We start from the raw sequence: 18,887 nt of genomic DNA on the forward strand, positions 1-18,887 counted from the left end.
CAGTTTCAAATTTAATTAAATCATTGGAATGGGAAAATTTAGAAATAAGAAGGAAAAAGGCTAGGTTAACTATGCCAGTGTATAAAATAAATTGGGGGTTAGTTGAATTTCTTAAGGACAATTTAACAATATCTGACAGACGTACTAGGGGTAAACATAAATTTAGGCAAATATCAACAAATAAAGATTTCTATAAATTTTCATTTTATCATATATGGCCTCGCACTATTGCTGACTGGAACTCACTACCTGAAGCAATAGGTATGTCTGACACCCTGGAATCCTTCAAAAGTGGCATATCCACTCTAACATTTGAAGGATCCACAGCAACTTATTAAACTACAAAGCCACTGTACATAATGTATATATGTTATTGATAACGATTTTTCTATGTCATATTATTTTTAAATTAAGTCCATATGTACATAGCACACAAGTTCCGGGAAGTTTTACACTCCTACCTAGGAGTCTACTCCCGTATTCGGAAGAAGACGATATACTATGAAAAGCTTAGAAAAGCCTATTATCTTATGATCTCTTATAAATCTTTAGACAGATTTAGCTCTGCCATTATCATCTGATTACAGTGCTTAATTCAGAAATTTTGCAATTTTCTAGTACAATTTACAAGAATGATACAATTTTGGGTAAATTTTGAGTGAATTTATCAGGAATATACCATGAAGACTAGCAGATTTCAATGGTTCACGTGTTGCATTACTTTTGTGTCTAGAAATTCAGGGGCAATAACCCATCATTATTGTGGATTTGTAGACTAAAAAAAATGAGAATGAAAATAGTATTCAAAGGTAGAAAATGGGTGAAAAGTACAACATTTACACCAAAGTGTATTTGAATTTTTGTTTAAAAACAAAATTGTGGATTAATATATCATAGCTTTTAATTTAAGAAGTATCTAAATAATTTATATATATATTCGTCATTAGACATGTTAGAAAAAAAGGGGGATCCATGATAAAGGTTGCTTTCTCTCTGGAAAGAAAGAGGAATGGGGTCTTTATTACTGCATGGCATGGATTGAAGATACAAAGGCAACCATAAACAATAGTCAAAGAGGAACACACGTACTACAGCTACAATATATGTTACTTAAAATTTGCTCATGATCATGATGCTATACACCTTATCGCTATTTGTCCGCCATTACTGAATATCACACAGGTTCCAGTAAAATTTTAACGTCATAAAACAAAACATCTGACGCCACAATGGAAAAGTAATTGTTGTGTGCGTCAAAAGGTTAAGCGGCCGGGTTTGCTCCCCCCGAGTAGGCTAATAGCGATAAGGTGTATTGTAAGCGGAGAGCACGAATTTCATTACAAAATTGCTTCTCTCCACTGGGACTCGAACCCAGACCTCTGTGTTACAAGGCAGCGCCCTAACCGACTGAGCTAAAGAAGTACTTCCTTAGCTCAGTCACTTACGGCTGACTAAGTATCTACTTAGTTTTCTAAGGGAAGCAATCCCATCACACTTCCTATACCTCAAGAGTCATTATACTCTATAATGATGATATTTTTCATCTTTTTTATATTTATATTTTAACCTGGCTATATAGGTAATTCTTCTAACCGTGGGTTATTATTGTTGGGCGCCAATGTAACCAGAGAGCATGAATTTCATTGCAAAATTGCTTGTCTCCACCGAGACTTGAACCAAGGACCTCTGTGTTACAAGGCAGCGCGCTAACCAACTGAGCTAAAGAAGTACTTCCGTAGCTCAACGGCTTACGGCTGACTAAGTATCTACTAAGTTTTTCTAAGGGAAGCAATCCCGTCACACTATAGTCCTAATGTTGAAATGAGGGTGGTAAAATGGTTATTTTCGTGCAACTATTTTGCCATTTTTTTTTCAAGTGCAACTGTGAAAAAGGTTCTTTATTCACTGTGTTTCTTGAAATGCCTTGCTACCTAGTCAATTGTTCATTCATCGTTAAATGGCAATTTTATTTCATGTTTTTCCGTGCAGATATCCCCCCTTTATGCCCCTCTTAAATGTCTATTCAAGGATTTGTTTTGTAAGATCTAGTCTAATTCAAATTAGACCCGATTAAAAGATAATACCTGTGTGAACACTCAGTGAGGGTCTTAGTCCAAATAATTATGACGTCTTGCACAGCTATTTGATATTTTTTTCTGTGACGACTTCCTCCTTCAGAAGTAGCCACAAAGGCGTCACTGAAAAAAATGCTTTGCTAGACATTGTAATTATTTGAACTTGATCTTACTGTACAAATCCTTGGTCTAATTACATGTATGACATCTTGAAGGGCTATTTTAGTATTTTATTTTTTGCTTTAATATTTTTTTTTTAATATAAATATATATATGCATAACATGTATAACATAAAAAAGACATTTGTAGTTCTATCATATATATGTTTTTGTACAACATATGAATTTGAACTATGCATTCTATTTCAAATTTTCAATGGAAATTGTGACGTCAAATGCTCTCTTAATAGCCTTATTTTACCTTGCCTGGGGCCCTTTTTTTGTTGGTAGAACATGATAGGTAATTAATGAAGCATGACTTGAGCGAGCCAATCGCTGCTTAAGAAAAATTCGGGATCAACCACTGACCAGTTGTTAATTGTCATACAGAAAAATCGCAAACTTTTAATATAAAAAAGAAGATGTGGTATGATTGCTAATGAGACAACTCTCCTCAAGAGACCAAAATGACAGAAATTAACAACTGTAAGGTCACCGTACCCCCTTCAACAATGAGCAAAGCCTATACCACATAGTCAGCTATAAAAGGCCTTGAAATGATAATGTAAAACAAATTTAAACGAGAAAACTAACAACCTTAAATATTTTTAAAAATGAATGAAAAACAAATGTGTAACACATAAACGACAACCACTTAAGTATGCACCTCAACCAAATATTATGAAACATATACATAATGCTTATTACCACAAAACACAAATCAAGTTTGAATTTCACATAACTTAAACTGTTCTAGAGTCACGAGAGTTATGCCATTTATAAATGGAAAAATTGGAAAATTTTAGTTTCCCTACTCTACATGCTCTGACCTATATTACAAAGAAAATAGCACATTTTCAATAGAGTGTACTGTGCCGTGCACAACACTGTCTATACAAAATACATTTTATGGAAAGTGTTATGAACTGCCCAAAACATTATAATACCAAATAAACATGAAATTTATTAAAAATTTTAAGCACAAGAAATTATGCAAATTCTATAATTAAAAATAATTCCAAGTTCAAATAATAGTCTCCCATACAGAAAAAAATATCACTAGGCCAACTGCATTGCTCAACTGGCCGCCAGTTGAGCTAACAGTTGAGGGACAGTTGAGGGCTAGTTGGCCATCAGTTGAGCAAATAGTTGAGGGCCAGTTGAGGGCTAGCTGGATTTTTGCCATGCAAATTAGGTAGCCCTCAACTGTCAATGCTCAACTTTATGCAAATGAGTTGAGCAACGTTGAGAAAATATCATAGTTGAGGGCTAGGTGTCCAACAGTTGAGCAATTAGAGTTGAGGGCTACTTGGCCAACACTTGAGGACCAGGTCATTAAAAGTTGAGGGCTAGGTGGCCAACAGATGAGGGCCAGGTCATTAAAAGTTGAGGGCTAGGTCTTAAAAAGTTGAGCATTATGTGGTAATTGCAAACTGACGAATACACATTGTAGAACAAATTATTTAAATTGTGTATTTGTATAGCCAAAATACTGCTGAAAGATCTTAACTCACAACAGCTAGACTACAAGAATGCTTTATCCTTGCTTTTTAGAAGTTATCTAGCAAACAAGAATAGATCTCTAGTTTTATACCAAATTCATTATATTAGAATATTCTTATTTTATTAGTAATACTTTCTAAAACAAATTTTCTTAATAATAAAACAATGTCTCCTGTCTTACACATTTTGACAATATATAAATTAATGCATAAATATATTGTTTCATTTTTTTCTTCACTCTTTTAAGTTTATAAAGAAAACACTTTAAATATCACTATTTTGACCTAAAAGAGCATAATTGTACACTTTTTCAAAATGGTGGAAATCAAATTTAATCCAATGAACTTACCAACAGATGTTTCCAGAATATGTGTTAAAACATCAATCTTCCTAAATCCAAGAGTCATGTCATCAGAAGAATACACTGCACTTTTCAATGTCAATACAGTAATTTGTAACTTTTTTTATTTACATTCATTGTAAGTTATATTTTATTCATGATAGCTAGAAGACATCTTTGCTTGCCATGATCATGCTCAAACCCAGTTCAAATTTTAAATGTTTGAGGTTCTTTTGGGTATAATATTGTGACAGTGTGATCACTTTGAGATTTGCCCCTAATAATAACTGTTAATTACCTAAATCTTGAATATTTTATATTTTTTATAATAAAAGAAATACTGTTTGTTTTTTATCTTTATGTCAAAGATTTAGTTAAGTTAAAATACAGAAAAATGTATAAAATTGAAAACATGTGCTTCCCTTAATTTTGCCTCAAACTTTGTGTACATTTATAATTATACTTCCTGTCCATTTGCACTAAAGACATATAAAACAGATGGCACATAACATTTATATCACCAGGTCATATTTCTAATTGCTCAACTTTTGCTCAACTATAAAAAAAAAATCAAAGTCTGAACGCTCAACTTTTTCTCAACTACAAAAATTTCAAAGTCTGAATGCTCAACTTTTGCTCAACTACAATAATTTCAAAGTCTGAAAGCTCAACTTTTGCTCAACTATATGAAAACCAAAGATCAATTGCTCAACTTTTCCTCAACTTAATGGCCAGCTTCAGTTGAGGGCCAGTTGAGCGACATCTATCCAACATACAGTGCTTGGCCAGGTTTGAGTCGAGCTAAGATGCTCAACACCTAGCCCTCAACTATTTTGCTTAAAACAGCTAGCCCTCAACTGTCCGCCACATGGCCATCAACTGGCCCTCAACTTTTTTTTCTGTAGGGGCTAGCTAGCTGTTATACTTAGTTTAGAAAAAAACGTTTGTAAATAACACAACATCTGATTCAGCTGGTAAAGAATTTCCAATATCTTAAAAGATTCACAATACAAAGGGAACTTCCTCTGATTAATGGAGCCCCTAAAAAAATGTATATAGTTATGTTTTAGTCAAAATTTTCAAAAGCAAATTTGTTCTCGTACGAATACTGAATAACAGACAGACATCCACACCAAAAAAAATATACTGAAACGATTCACTTTTGGTAAAAAAATCTGGAAAATGACAGATATATTATGTATCATGTTACCACTGTGAAAACTGTATACTTGTGTTGTTTATTATATGAATGCAAGTTCTTTGTGTACATATTGTCAATATTTCATTTTATTACTTCAAAAAAAAAAAGTTGGTGTAGAAATAGGTACTTTCGGCCCTGGATGTAGGAATATAAGGCACATCAAAAGTGCATACTCTTTAGTGTTTGTGAATTGAAAGTGGAAAATGGTTGTTTTATAGGTCTTGAAACTCCGTAAATATATGCATGCAAGACAATGATATCTATCCAAAATTGATTTCCATAATTTTGTTAAACTAAAATCTCCATCATGCACTGTGGTTTAAAACTTTAAAATAACTTTCTCCAAATATCCTACCAAACTTGGACAGAAGCTAAATGTTTATGATCATAAGATAATATCCAAAAGTATGTTTGTAAAAAGAATCCTTTTTCTCGTATATTACTTATTAATGGCCTAGTTTTTTTCCCTGTTAACATTACATACACTCTGCAGTTAAAGTTTTTAAAACTTTAGGATTTATAAACCATTCTGGATTTTTGCCAAATTTTGACTGAAGCTTCTTACAGTACTAGTCAAAAGATAGAATCAAGAGGAATATTTTAATATTTTTTCCTCATTTTTGTTGAGCCTTCGATTAACAGCAAAAGAAGCCTATTTGTTCTGCAAAACCCTTACAATTAGCTTGATACATCAATTACCCATCTCCAGCTAGGGGTTGAACTGAAGGTCACATGAATACATATTCAATGAGGTCCAAATATTCACTCGCAATTGACAACTCATCAACCTTGTTTCTCAGCTGTTTTCTTGGTGGTGAATATTATAACTATTGTCTCCCCTTAACAAAGAGGAAGGCATCAGTTTAAAACGGAAACAATTTTAATGATTCAAAATGGTGAATTTCTCAGACCTCACAAAGGTTTTTTTTTGGAATGTGTTTTTAATATTACAGAAAATAGTAGCACTTGTTTTTTATTTAGCATTATAAAATCATTTTGCATTTTTTGATTAAGCCTTAAAGTGTCTTAACTGCTGAAAAGAATTCCAAGCATGCATATATACATTGTAATTAAAGCAAGTGTGGTAACTCTTGAAAAAATATTTTTTTCTATGTTAATTAGATTAAATATACCTGGTATTTATTTTTAAAATGAGAATCACAGTGATAACAAAACAAAAACAAGTGAAAAAAAGGACATTAAGAAACCCAATTGCAACAAAATGACACATGATTTCTACAAAAATATCGTCCCAAATTCTCATCTGTTATTTAGGACATATTTGGTCATGTCTTGCATATATGTATATGACTGTTTCAGGACCCTTGGTTTAAACCCCAGGAGTAACTAGGGTCTCCTAAACTCACTACCTCTTCAAGAGTTTGCAGTTGAGACTCTTCCATTTACTCGTGTGGCTCCTATTGTACATTCGATCATCTTATTCAGCACAGGTATTACATAACTTTGATAACCATGATCAAAGAGATATAAAATCATGAAAATAAAAGAAATCAGAAAAGAACACCTTTTCATTTTAAAAAATGCGGCTGTAATTTCATGAAACATGAAATATGTTTTCTGCTCTTTGATGGAGTTGTTGTCTCTTTGACACATTCCCCATTTCCATTCTGAACTTTATACATTATATACATATTGTAACTTTATGTAATGTTTGTATACATGTATGTATAGATGAGAGGTGAATAAGATCTATTTTATTCTCTATTTGGTCTGGGTTGAATAAATTTCCATTATTATCATGAAATTATGATAACCATTTCAGTAATATATGAATAGACCCAGATACTGATACTGTTACACTGGTTTGTACAATTAATTTATTATAATTATGTTGAAACATTTATGAAGTTTATAAGTATGATGAGTATGTTAAGTATGGACATTGGACTTAATTGTTCAATTAGGAAGTATAAACATTAATAATGTGATGATTTCATGTTTTTATGATCAATGGGAAATAGGATAATTTTTCAACGTATATCAGTTGAATGGTGTATATAATAGTAGGTTAATTTTAAGTATTTTCACATCATTTATGACTTTTATTTATAGTTTTGTTGCTATATACTGTTTCCTATTGAATATGAATCTTTTCATGAGAATGCATGTATTTGGATAACCTTTTAAAATTATTTGAGTATAGGTATGTAACATGTGGCGTAGACATGCAAGGATTTTTATGAAGAAGTATGTTTAATATCTATTCAATATCACATATATTTCTTTAAAATGATGAATTTCATTGTAGGTACAATGTGTGTAACTGGAGACAGACAAAATGGTGTGGAGTTTGGTGATATATCTTTGTTATCCTTTATTTTTTGGTGAATTCTTTAATGACCATTCCTTATTTTACATTGTAGTTATGTCACAGCCTGGCTGAGCAACTGGATAGGCAAATGCTCACATTAAATCTGTACTGATACAGTTTGTTGAATGTCTTCCTTTTTACACAATAACCCATGGTGGTGCACTTACTAAAGAAGGAAGATACAGAATAAACAAAATGGTGTTGAGTTTGGTGATATCTTCGTTATCCTTTACTTTTGTGGTGAATCCTTCAGTAACCATTCCTTATTTTACATTGTAGGTATATAACTAGAGACCAACAGAATGTCTTGGAGTTTGGTGATATCTGTGTTATCCTTTACTTTTGTGGTGAATCCTTCAGTAACCATTCCTAACTTTACATTGTAGGTATGTAACTGGAGATAAACAGAATGGCTTGGAGTTTGGTGATATCTGTGTTATCCTTTACTTTTGTGGTGATCCATTAGTTACCATTCCTTATTTTACATTGTAGGTATGTAACTGGAGACCAACAGAATGGCTTGGAGTTTGGTGATTTCTGTGTTATCCTTTACTTTTGTGGTGAATCCTTCAGTAACCATTCCTTATATTACATTGTAGTTATGTAACGGGAGACCAACAGAATGGCTTGGAGTTTGTTGATATCTGTGTTATCCTTTACTTTTGTGGTGAATCCTTCAGTAACCATTCCTAACTTTACATTGTAGGTATGTAATTGGAGACCAGCAGAATGGCTTGGAGTTTGGTGATATCTGTGTTATCCTTTACTTTTGTGTTGAATCCTTCAGTAACCATTCCATATTTTACATTGTAGGTATATAACTGGAGACCAACAGAATGACCTGGTTTTTGGTGATATCTTCGTTATCCTTTACTTTTGTGGTGAATCCTTCAGTAACCATTCCTTATTTTATATTGTAGGTATGTAATTGGAGACCAGCAGAATGGCTTGGAGTTTGGTGATATCTGTGTTATCCTTTACTTTTGTGGTGAATCCTTCAGTAACCATTCCTTATATTACATTGTAGGTATGTAACGGGAGACCAACAGAATGGCTTGGAGTTTGGTGATATCTGTGTTATCCTTTACTTTTGTGGTGAATCCTTCAGTAACCATTCCTTATATTACATTGTAGGTATGTAACGGGAGACCAACAGAATGGCTTGGAGTTTGGTGATATCTGTGTTATCCTTTACTTTTGTAGTGAATCCTTCAGTAACCATTCCTTATATTACATTGTAGGTATGTAACGGGAGACAAACAGAATGGCGTGGAGTTTGGTGATATCTGTGTTATCCTTTACTTTTGTGGTGTATCTCCTTCACTATTCTCACTACCTACTAACCGTTCGTAATGGCCTAGATGGACTTCTAGAACATTTATGGTCATGTAAGCTAGATAGCACTTTTATGTTTAAGAAGAAGGAATAATGTTTATCTTGTGTATTTTTTGTGATTTGAATTGTTACTTTTTGAATCCTTAGATAAAAAGAGGGAGGGTAAAAGAAGTGCTGTGGTCATGCCTGGCATCATATCTCACTCAGATTGCAATTATTTTTGTTAATAAAAAAATGGTTGTAGTTTAATTTCAAAGACTGCTGGTATGAGTTTATTTCCTTAATCAGTCAGGGGACTTACTCAAACATGTGATTATCTAAATCACTTATTCAAGTAACATTATTTCCATAAAGGTTGGAAGTTAGAGTTGTCTTTCTTTAAAAATCACCTATTGAAGTATTTCAAATTAATCACTAGAAGAAGTGATTTAAAATTAGTGTAGCTTTAAATATAGAATACTAATGATCCAGGGACTAATTATGTTTCTAAACTTATCAGAACCAACATCTGCGTTGTCTAGGATGACCAGGTCATTGCAGGTGACTGATGACCTTGTACCTAATCTAGGATAATGACTTAAAAATCACTTAAGTATCAGACCTCAATTTTCTTCCCAAAAATCACTTCTTTAAGTATCATTCTTTTAATAACCCCCACTAATTTCAACACCCCCGAACAGTGAATTTTTATCCTGAACAGTAGAATTTTATTACATAATCTGAAAGATGAAACCTTGAACTTCACAGGAAAAATACTCCCATTGCTGTGAAAAATCTTTTTAAGAAAGTATCAGTTCGTTATGTAAAGCCATTATTATAGCATTTTTTCCACTCAAATACAATTTTCAGGTAAATTAAAGCATCAAAGGCATAAACCTTGCTATTTAAAAGAAGCAAAATGTTCATATTCTTTAATTTTACTAATTAAAAGATGTTATTTAAACCTATGTGTTTAAAACTTTGAAAAAAACTACATAATCCGAAATTTGTGACAAAACCTCCAATTTGCTACTCAAATAAGTGATTTAAAAATCACTTATTTTCAGTGAGACCCCTGACTGTTAATTATAAAGAAAGACTTTGACCAGTTTGTCTTATACTCATGATGTTAAATGCTAAAACTTTAATTCTTCTTCATACAGTTTTGTAAAGTTTAACTTCAACTATTATGTGAGTTATAAAAGATAAATTGTACATGTCGTTTTTTTTAACAATTAATATTAAGGAGATTTGTAGTCAATGGGAGTTTGCTAACGTTTTTTTTTTTTGTGACAACACAACTGCATTTATTGTGAAGTCATGGATTGAAAACAACCTTTAAAATTTTCAGCACCTCAACTATAAAACTTTACCAAACATGGCAAATGGAAATTTGAAATTTAAAGTTTGAAATTTATAAAATGTAAGGCCAACAAATGACCATATCAGACCCTGTCCTTCCATAATCACATCATTTCTGCAGCACACACTTAGTCACCTCAAGACATTGTCTCATTTTTACATGTATGCACTGACAAAAGAAAATACCACTTTTGTATCAATTTAACTTATTGCACAACTTATTTCTGAAAATGTATACATGATGTTATCATTTAAAGATTTACTAATCTCTGAAGAGAAGATTTCTTAGCAGAATTTCAGAGTTTCAAAAAGGGTTATCGCTATAAAAGTATTTTTTAAAATCTCATATATATACATTCAAGATGAATAAAAAAACCATCTACAAACATATATGTTGTAAAACAAACACTGAATTATTTTTAAGTCAATAATTCAGGAACAGGCTAAGGGTCCCTGTTTAAAAAAATGAACCATCTATCCAGGGGAAATAGAAGGCAATACATTTACAAATGTCCACTTTTTACCTTGGATTTACAATTAGTGTAAAAAATATATCCATATAATGTTAGAAGCATCTGACAGTTCAATATATACTTAAATTTCAAAATAGTAAGTACATAATAAGATACCTGCAGTGAAGTCAATGATTTTAATTTACTTGGTAGATACTCAATTGCACAATATTTTGGTGTAGGATTGCTAGAAATTGTATTGTATATTGAAACTCATTGTGTATTTTGGTGTCGGATTGCAAGAATTTGTAGTTTGAAAATATATTTAGTTAATACATAAAATGTCTTTTCTCTTAACAATATTAACATAATACTCTAGTCTAGGTCTGTTGTAACTTCTGAAAACTGTGATTAGTATCAAAGTAATTTTCTACTTGGAAAACAGAGATGATAATTTTATAAATTATATATTTTTTTGGCATGATAGTAGATATATACATGTATATACTTTCTATTTGTTTAATATCAGAATTATTGAAATCTAGTCCAAATAATACATATCTTTGTTTTTTTTTGTTTAAATGCTATCCTTTTTATTGAGAAATGGTATTCCTATTTAGAAAAATGGCCTGTAACCACACATCAAATTTTGTCTAAGAAAATCTCAGTGTTTATTTTAACTATTTTTTACAGGGGTTTTAATACCAGTGTTTAGTGCCACCAGTTATGTCTGTTATGATTTCTACAGAAGGAATGTGACACCAAATCATACAATAAGAACGTCAATAGATCATTATATCGCTATCTCATCCTTGTCATGGGTCGGATGGTACATGAGACGGAAATTAGAAAAAGCAACAAAAAATGTAAAACAGGCACAAGATGAACTCTTATTACAGAGACTGAAAGATAATGCGGAGACATCATACGGGAAAGAATATCAATTTGGAGAAATAAAAGATAGGGAAGAATATGTCAGAAGACATCCATTGACAAGAATTTCTCATTACGAGCCATATATACAAAAAATGTTAGAAACAAAAGAATGTGAAAATATTCTGACACATAAAAAGCCAATTCAGTTTGCTGTGACGTCAGGTACCTCAGGTAAGAGTAGTGTATTACCTATGACAGGTGAGCAAAGACTAGCATTCTTTACACATGGAATCGCTGTAGTATACAATAGTTTACTCCAATCTTTACCAGAGAACAAATGTATTCAGAAAAGTTTGAAATTATTTTATACTCCACGATGGAGAGAATCAGCTGGAGGCCTCCCTATTGGACCTAACTCCTCCTCTCCAACTAATTCCAAGGCCTTACTTAGTATATACTCAACACCTAAACCTGGGTTTGAAGTCCTTACAGAGCCTGAAGCATTGTACATCCATTTATTGTTTGGTCTCAAGGACAAATATCTTGGAATGGTAGAAGCTAATTTTGCTTCAATTGTACTCATAGCATTCCAAGCATTAGAAATGCAATATAAAAGTCTTATAGAGGACATTGAATTAGGAAGAATTAATCCAGATCTTAAAATCTCTGATGAGACCAGAAATGAACTAAACAAACTTTTATCTCCGGATAAAAACCGTGCCAATGAACTACGAGATGCTTTCAAAGGAGGTGCTGCCGGACTAGTTAAACGTGTCTGGCCTACATGTCATTTAATTCTTGCTGCTGACACTGGTGTGTTTACTTTGCCTGCCAGTATCCTAATGGAGACATATTGTAAAGGCATCCCTATGTATTCTCCATTATACGCAGCATCAGAAGGCTTACTAGGTGTCAATATCTGGCCTGAGGATAAACCAAGTAGATACATGCTGGTTCCTGGTTATATGTTCTTTGAGTTTATACCAGTACAACATTGTGATGAAGATCAACCACAAACACTCTTCTTAGATCAGGTATATTATATAATATTTCTGCTCCTTTATCCCTTACAATGACAGGGACATTTTCTCCCACACTTTTTTCTTATTTTACTTCATAAACTTTCAGATGTGTTGTTGACCTCAGATTTAGCAGCTCAACAAAATATAACCACAATTGTATTAAGGTCACAGAACTTTGATAAATATTTTGTAGTGATAATTTCATCTTGGATTTAGGACATGTTCTTTTTGTCATGCGAATAACAGCTCACCTTGGATAATGGACAAGTATTAGCTTTTGCTACTTAACTATAAATTTGTAATGAATTATTTATTTATACTCAGGGAACAATGTATTCATGAGTAGTTGTCTATATGTTTGGCAAAAATAAAGCACACATTTCACTGTATTTCGATAGCATTATTCATTCCTGCAATTGCAATAAAATATCTTACTTTTAGGCTTATTGCTCAACAATCACAATGATTAATGCACCCTAGAATTTCTAAATAAGTAAATCTAAAACACAATTACTACTTTACCATAACCATGATAACAAACATGACAAATGATTTTGACAATTGGCTATTCTAGAAAAAAGTGTATGTTCTAAAATTAATTTGAAAAAAAGGCCATAATAGTTTCAGTGACATAGTTTTTCAGAACTTTTGGAATGAAACCATACCTGTATTTGTATTATAACAGTTAAAGGATTTACCGGTAAACATTTACATAATTATAAACATATTATGTATATTATATATTATATCTGTATAAATTATATTTTCTAGGTTGAGCTTGGTAAAGAGTATGAGTTAGTGATAACCAATGCTGGTGGTCTGTACAGATATAGGTTTGGGGATGTTGTGAAGATAGCAGGGTTTCATCATCAATGTCCAATTATAGAATTTATGTATAGGTACAGTACTTTAAACCACACAGTGTTTTAACTGTTTAATCAGATATATGATATTGAATCTGCATTCTTTTCTTGTCTTACTCTATTGATATACAATAGATGATAAGTCAGACATTATAAATTCACTTCACTCTGAACAAAAGATGGCTAAAAGGGCAAGGGGGAAATACGTGAAGTATATGAAAATTTTACTTTAAAAAAAAATTCATCTTTATATATATATATATGGACCATAATTTGGTATTCGGCCTTTGGTTTCTTTTTGTATCCTTTTTTATAAGTTCTAAAATTTTAACTTTTATTTTGTGGGTTGTGTTGGTGTTGGAATAGAATGAATGGAACAATTGAGTTTTTCGAGAAAAAATTAATACATTTTGATTCACGGTTTACGTGACATGAAACCAAACAGGAAACCAATCTTTATTTTCTTTATTTTGCACAATATAATTCAAAAGGCATAAATAAACACCATTACTAGTGTTACTTGCTTCATGTTAATATTTAAAATCTATTTTCAATGTTATATTAAAGTTTTTTTTAAACCTGACAGGAAACCATAAGAAACCGAAAGCATTTTTTTAGTTTTATTTTATTGCAAAATCTGCTTAAAATAATCTGAACAGTATACTTTTTCTTAAAATCCATCTTAAATGTAACAGTATTATCAAACTCCTAATTCTCGGCATTTTCTTCAGAATGTATTGGTCGATGTTCTTTGTTATTTAAAAGCAAAAGTTACGAATTTGCCGATGACGATTATCTATAAATCAGGCCGCGTTATGCTCTTCTGAAGCAAAAAGTAACGCGAGAAACGACACAAAAATACGGTTGTAGAATCTTTGAAATTCGTATATTTCAATTTTTTTTCTAGGGAAGAGTAGCATACACTTGTATGTTGATAAAAATAATGGCATCTTTAGATGTAGTTACAACTTTTCTTACAGTAATTCACATTTTATCACTTTTCTATAGTTATAGGAAACGGAGCCCAATAGCAAATTATGGTCCATATGTTTTATTTTATAGTGCAACCTGATATTACATAATAATTCAACATATTTAAGTACATTATTAACATATCAGCCAGCCTTCAAATACTTGATGCACTGCTATTAAACTCTAACAGCGCTTGTCAGCCTTTTGGCTAAGATCAAAGTGTAGTATCTGTTCTTATCATCTTTATATTGGTGATTAACATGATAAACAAATGATAAAGATAGTTAAGCACCAAGTCACAACAAGGTCTTAATTGTGAATAAATTGAACAGATACTTCCAATTATCTAACAAAGAAACAAGCAATTTCTAAAAAGACAAATCTTTAAAAGACAATTAAATTTCATATTAAAGGTATAGAAATTGACATTCATTATCCTATTTCATGTATTTCACAACATTGATGACACTAAATGATATTATTGTTATCTTTCCAGACAAGGACAGTTCCTGAATGTGAGAGGAGAGAAGACATCAGAGAAGACATTCTATAATGCATTGATGAAGGCAGTCTCTAGCTGGGAAGGACTGAAGTTAACAGATTATTGTTGTTCTGAGAGTTTATTGATAAGTGAAGAAGGCAAGGACATTCTAACTTAAAAAGACCTCAAGTCAATCAATCAACCGTAAACAATTTTCAAGGGACACAACTCTGTACTAAATAATGTGCTCACAATAAAAGTAAACATATTAACAAAGCTTGGTGACTACATAAATAATTCAATGATAACTGCTCAGTGTTCCTTGACCTTGCTGAAAAATGCAAAACTTTTATTATTATTTTGTCACTCTAGGCAATTGATAGATCACTCTGACATAATATATAGATGTTACAATAGATTTATATTATACTTGCAGGAGAGAAGAAGGGCTATGCCCCATTTTATCATGTATTTTTGGAATTTGATTCAACAGATGGAGATGCTATGCTGACTGAAGAACAGAAAAATCGGGTAAAGGCAACATCAGAAACAAGCATACTTATCTTTTCTGGTGGATTTAAATACAAATGACTTACTCAATTTCTAAATGTTATTCTTTTGAATTTAAAAGATTCATTTAGATCAAATAAGTATCAGAAAATTTGTATTGCAAATCTGGATTTATTTAAGTTATTATTTAGTTGAAACTTTTGGTAACTGGTTATTGTAAATTCAGAAATTATTTTGGGTATCAGAATTTTTTCCTCAAATTGCTATATTTAATCCCGAATTTCTGTCCATTCTTTGAACATGGCAATAAAAAATGCATGCAATAAATACTGAATTTACAGTGCTGTTATATGAATTATTGTTGCCCAACAGCAAATAGTATGGTGTATTCCTGAAGAGTTTGTGTGTCATTTTCATGTCCAAATTTCTGTAACAGGCACTTAATTTATGTTGTGTTAGTCAGTCTGTCTTCTGTTCAAATTTGTGAAATCGCCCATTTATTTCCGTTCAGATCAAGTTATTCAATCATAAGCATTAAGGTTGAGGTCACATCCACTTGCAAATTAGCACAAATGTTCCTCCAATTTATTTTGCAAATCTGATACTAAGCACTCAGTACTACTATAAATGTATAATGCCATAGCATATATATGTTTTTGCAATTAAGTATTCATTCAGTGTACATTTATTTCAGATTGACGAGACTCTAAGTGACCTGTCTTATGTGTATGGATCATTTAGGAAGAAGGGGAGTATACAGAAAATGAAGGTGTACATGGTCAAACCGGGAACGTTTCAGGGACTTAGAAAGTTTGCCATAGAGACTACACAGGCCTCAGCCAATCAGTATAAAATACCAAGGGTTGTCAAAACTAAGGAAGCTGCAGCATTTATGATGAACAATGTGATATGATACAAGTTGTAAATAACTTGTTGGAGATTGTGATACGGTTTATATTTTTAATCCTATTTATGATTTACAAAAGCATTGTGATCAACAATCTAATATTTTGTTTATTTAATATTTTTATACATTTCAATTTAAAATGTTTTGTTTTTGTTTATAAAACAAGACTTCCACAAAAAACAATCTTTCTTTTGTTTGACCTGCTGCCTCATGGACATTCATTTGAAATCTTATTTTATTTTCAATACAATAAAAACATTAGTTTTAAACAATTTTCTTGTTTGACACTTTTGAATAAATTTTGATAGCAAAACAAAGAGAATATGCACTATAAAATTGATAAACTATGTCTGCAACTCTGCAATCCTTATTTTTATTAATCTGTGTGTGTTGAGGAGGGGACACTATTGCATGAATACAATCAAAATCATATTGTCACAAACTTTGATAGCTGTATTTTTTATACCTCATCTTTGCCGTTGCTGCATGTGCAGTGAGCTGAACATTCTTTAGATCCTTTCCATGTCCGATTGTGAACAATAAATGTTAATGATATATTCCAAGTCCGATTGTGAACAATTGTTGTTAATGATACATACTCAGATATTTAAGTTATAAAATGATGTGCATAACAATACATGTTTAAAAACATTTTATTAGAAACAACATTAGCCATCTATGGTCAATTACAATTATTGACAAAAGAGGTAACTGATTCAATTTAATATATTTCTAATTGCTTATTACAATATAAAGTTTAATCCGTCTGCACCAAAATCTGACTACTAGTTCAAAGACAGATATTCTGACTTTTTCTATTAATATGTGTCTTAACAATGTTTTGCAATAACTTACCTCCGATACATTTCTAGAAATGTGATTGAATAAAAGCACCCTTGTGGAGACCGTGTATATTTGATATTAGGTTAGAAGGGAGATGGGGCTTATCTCTTTCACGGTTAGTAGTGGTGTTTAACGTTCCTTTATATTCCATATAAGGTAGTAGGGAGTGCAATAACTAATACTAGTCCAATATAATTTTACTAGTCTAGGGCATTGGACCGCCTAATGGTGCAAACTCTAAATTTGAAGTTCAAATTACCAAATGAAAGTTATGATCCTTACCCTACACTGCCAACAAGTACTTTTATATATCCTGACTAAAAAAAACTGATCAGACATATCTAAACAAATTAGAGCTATGTTCATAGTTTAAGTTTGATAAATGTATTTAAAATTCAACTTTCAATATTGCATACTTTCTTATATGTACTTTTGTGTTTACTGTGCTTTTGACTAACAGGGATAACCAGGAATTGGGGATTGTGCAAACATAAATGTACTCGAGAGAAATGATATTGTAACTTATTTTTGTAAATTCATGTTGATATTGTATACAAAAGTCTTCAACGTCATGATATTTTACTTCAATCTATTGACCGTTAGGAAATTTATATGTTATTTTCACTGCCATATGTTATTTATGTTGAATAATACATTAGGAAGCCATCTCATAGAACTATGGATCTATGAATTTAAGGTTTATAGTTAAGGGGGCTCCTGGGTATAAATCAATTTTTTTTCTTATATAGGATTTCGCTATATTTTTTTATAATTATAAACTTTATCATATACTTAAAAGAAAACTGAAATAAAAAAATGGGATCACCGTTCATTTAAGCTCACAATCTGCCTTCGGAAAAAGCATACATTTTTGTTAATGTCCTTCTTTTGTTGTTGAACTAATAGGAGAAAAAGAGGTAATATCGAAATAAAAAAATAACTTTTTACAGAAAACGCTTAAATTTTACAATTATTTAGTTTATGTACAGCTTATTTGAAAACAATAATAAAAAATATAGGTCACCGATGAGTTTAAAAAGATATTTCAAATTTAATACCAAAGGGAGATAATTTGGAGCTTTTTCAATTAAAACATCTTTGGCCAAACCAAATCAATTTTTTTGGGTTGATTTTTGTACCATAGTAAAAGTAATAACTAATAGTGTAATGAAAAATAAAGTTTTAATTTTTTGCTGAAATTTTGTACCCACAAGCCACCTTAAATCAATTTATCTCTCTTTTTGATTAGAAGTAGTTCTAATTCATTTTCAAGCCGATATTTTACATTCCAACATACATGTACTGTTTATTCAGAAATTATTACTGGTATCAATCTGTCGGTAAAGGACAAATTGTAACTGAAATTATTAATGGGAGTTTTTATAATATAGTGAATTTGATAATGTCATTTTTTTGCATTAATAAAAATATTGCAATGATATCTGAATTTCCAGTATTTGCATTCAAACTATACTATAAAAGTTTTTATTCTTAGTTATATAGGGATAAAAGATTTTCTTTTTTATTTCTCACCTATGCTCTGCAGTGCCAAAAACTAGTACTACATCACATCAAGGGAAAAGAAATGTAATACTTGCCAAAATGCTGATGTCTTGATATTTGTACTGTGTCACTGTTTGTAATAATTTATCAAAATAAAAGATGATCAAATGTG

General features: G+C 31.4%; 1 protein-coding gene and 1 pseudogene across 2 annotated transcripts; both read left to right on the top strand.

Moving 5' to 3' along the window:
• The first annotated feature begins 737 nt into the window (after positions 1-737).
• Positions 738-18,887, top strand: LOC134697420 (GH3 domain-containing protein-like). 2 transcript variants are annotated; one of them, XM_063559686.1, is made up of 7 exons: positions 747-809; positions 8,852-8,998; positions 11,432-12,648; positions 13,408-13,535; positions 14,968-15,110; positions 15,389-15,483; positions 16,157-18,887. In XM_063559686.1, the coding sequence occupies exons 2-7, from the start codon at positions 8,875-8,877 to the stop codon at positions 16,373-16,375; spliced, it is 1,926 nt and encodes a 641-aa protein (XP_063415756.1). In that variant the 5' UTR covers positions 747-809; positions 8,852-8,874; the 3' UTR covers positions 16,376-18,887. The 2 variants fall into 2 exon arrangements, with proteins under 2 accessions (XP_063415757.1, XP_063415756.1); XM_063559687.1 differs by lacking the exon at positions 8,852-8,998 and having other exon boundaries at positions 738-809.
• Positions 14,660-14,768, top strand: LOC134698479 (U2 spliceosomal RNA; annotated as a pseudogene).

This window comes from Mytilus trossulus, chromosome 14 (genome assembly GCF_036588685.1).
Source record: "Mytilus trossulus isolate FHL-02 chromosome 14, PNRI_Mtr1.1.1.hap1, whole genome shotgun sequence".
Classification (NCBI taxonomy): Eukaryota; Metazoa; Mollusca; class Bivalvia; order Mytilida; family Mytilidae; genus Mytilus; species Mytilus trossulus.

Bases quoted from the DNA above. Each gene is read 5' to 3' on its own strand.
- LOC134697420 (XM_063559686.1), top strand. From the start codon at position 8,875: ATGGCGTGGAGTTTGGTGATATCTGTGTTATCCTTTACTTTTGTGGTG. The intron at 8,999-11,431 runs GTAAGCTAGATA...TATTTTTTACAG, and splicing joins TCTAGAACATTTATGGTCAT to GGGTTTTAATACCAGTGTTT. The intron at 15,484-16,156 runs GTAAAGGCAACA...CATTTATTTCAG, and splicing joins CTGAAGAACAGAAAAATCGG to ATTGACGAGACTCTAAGTGA.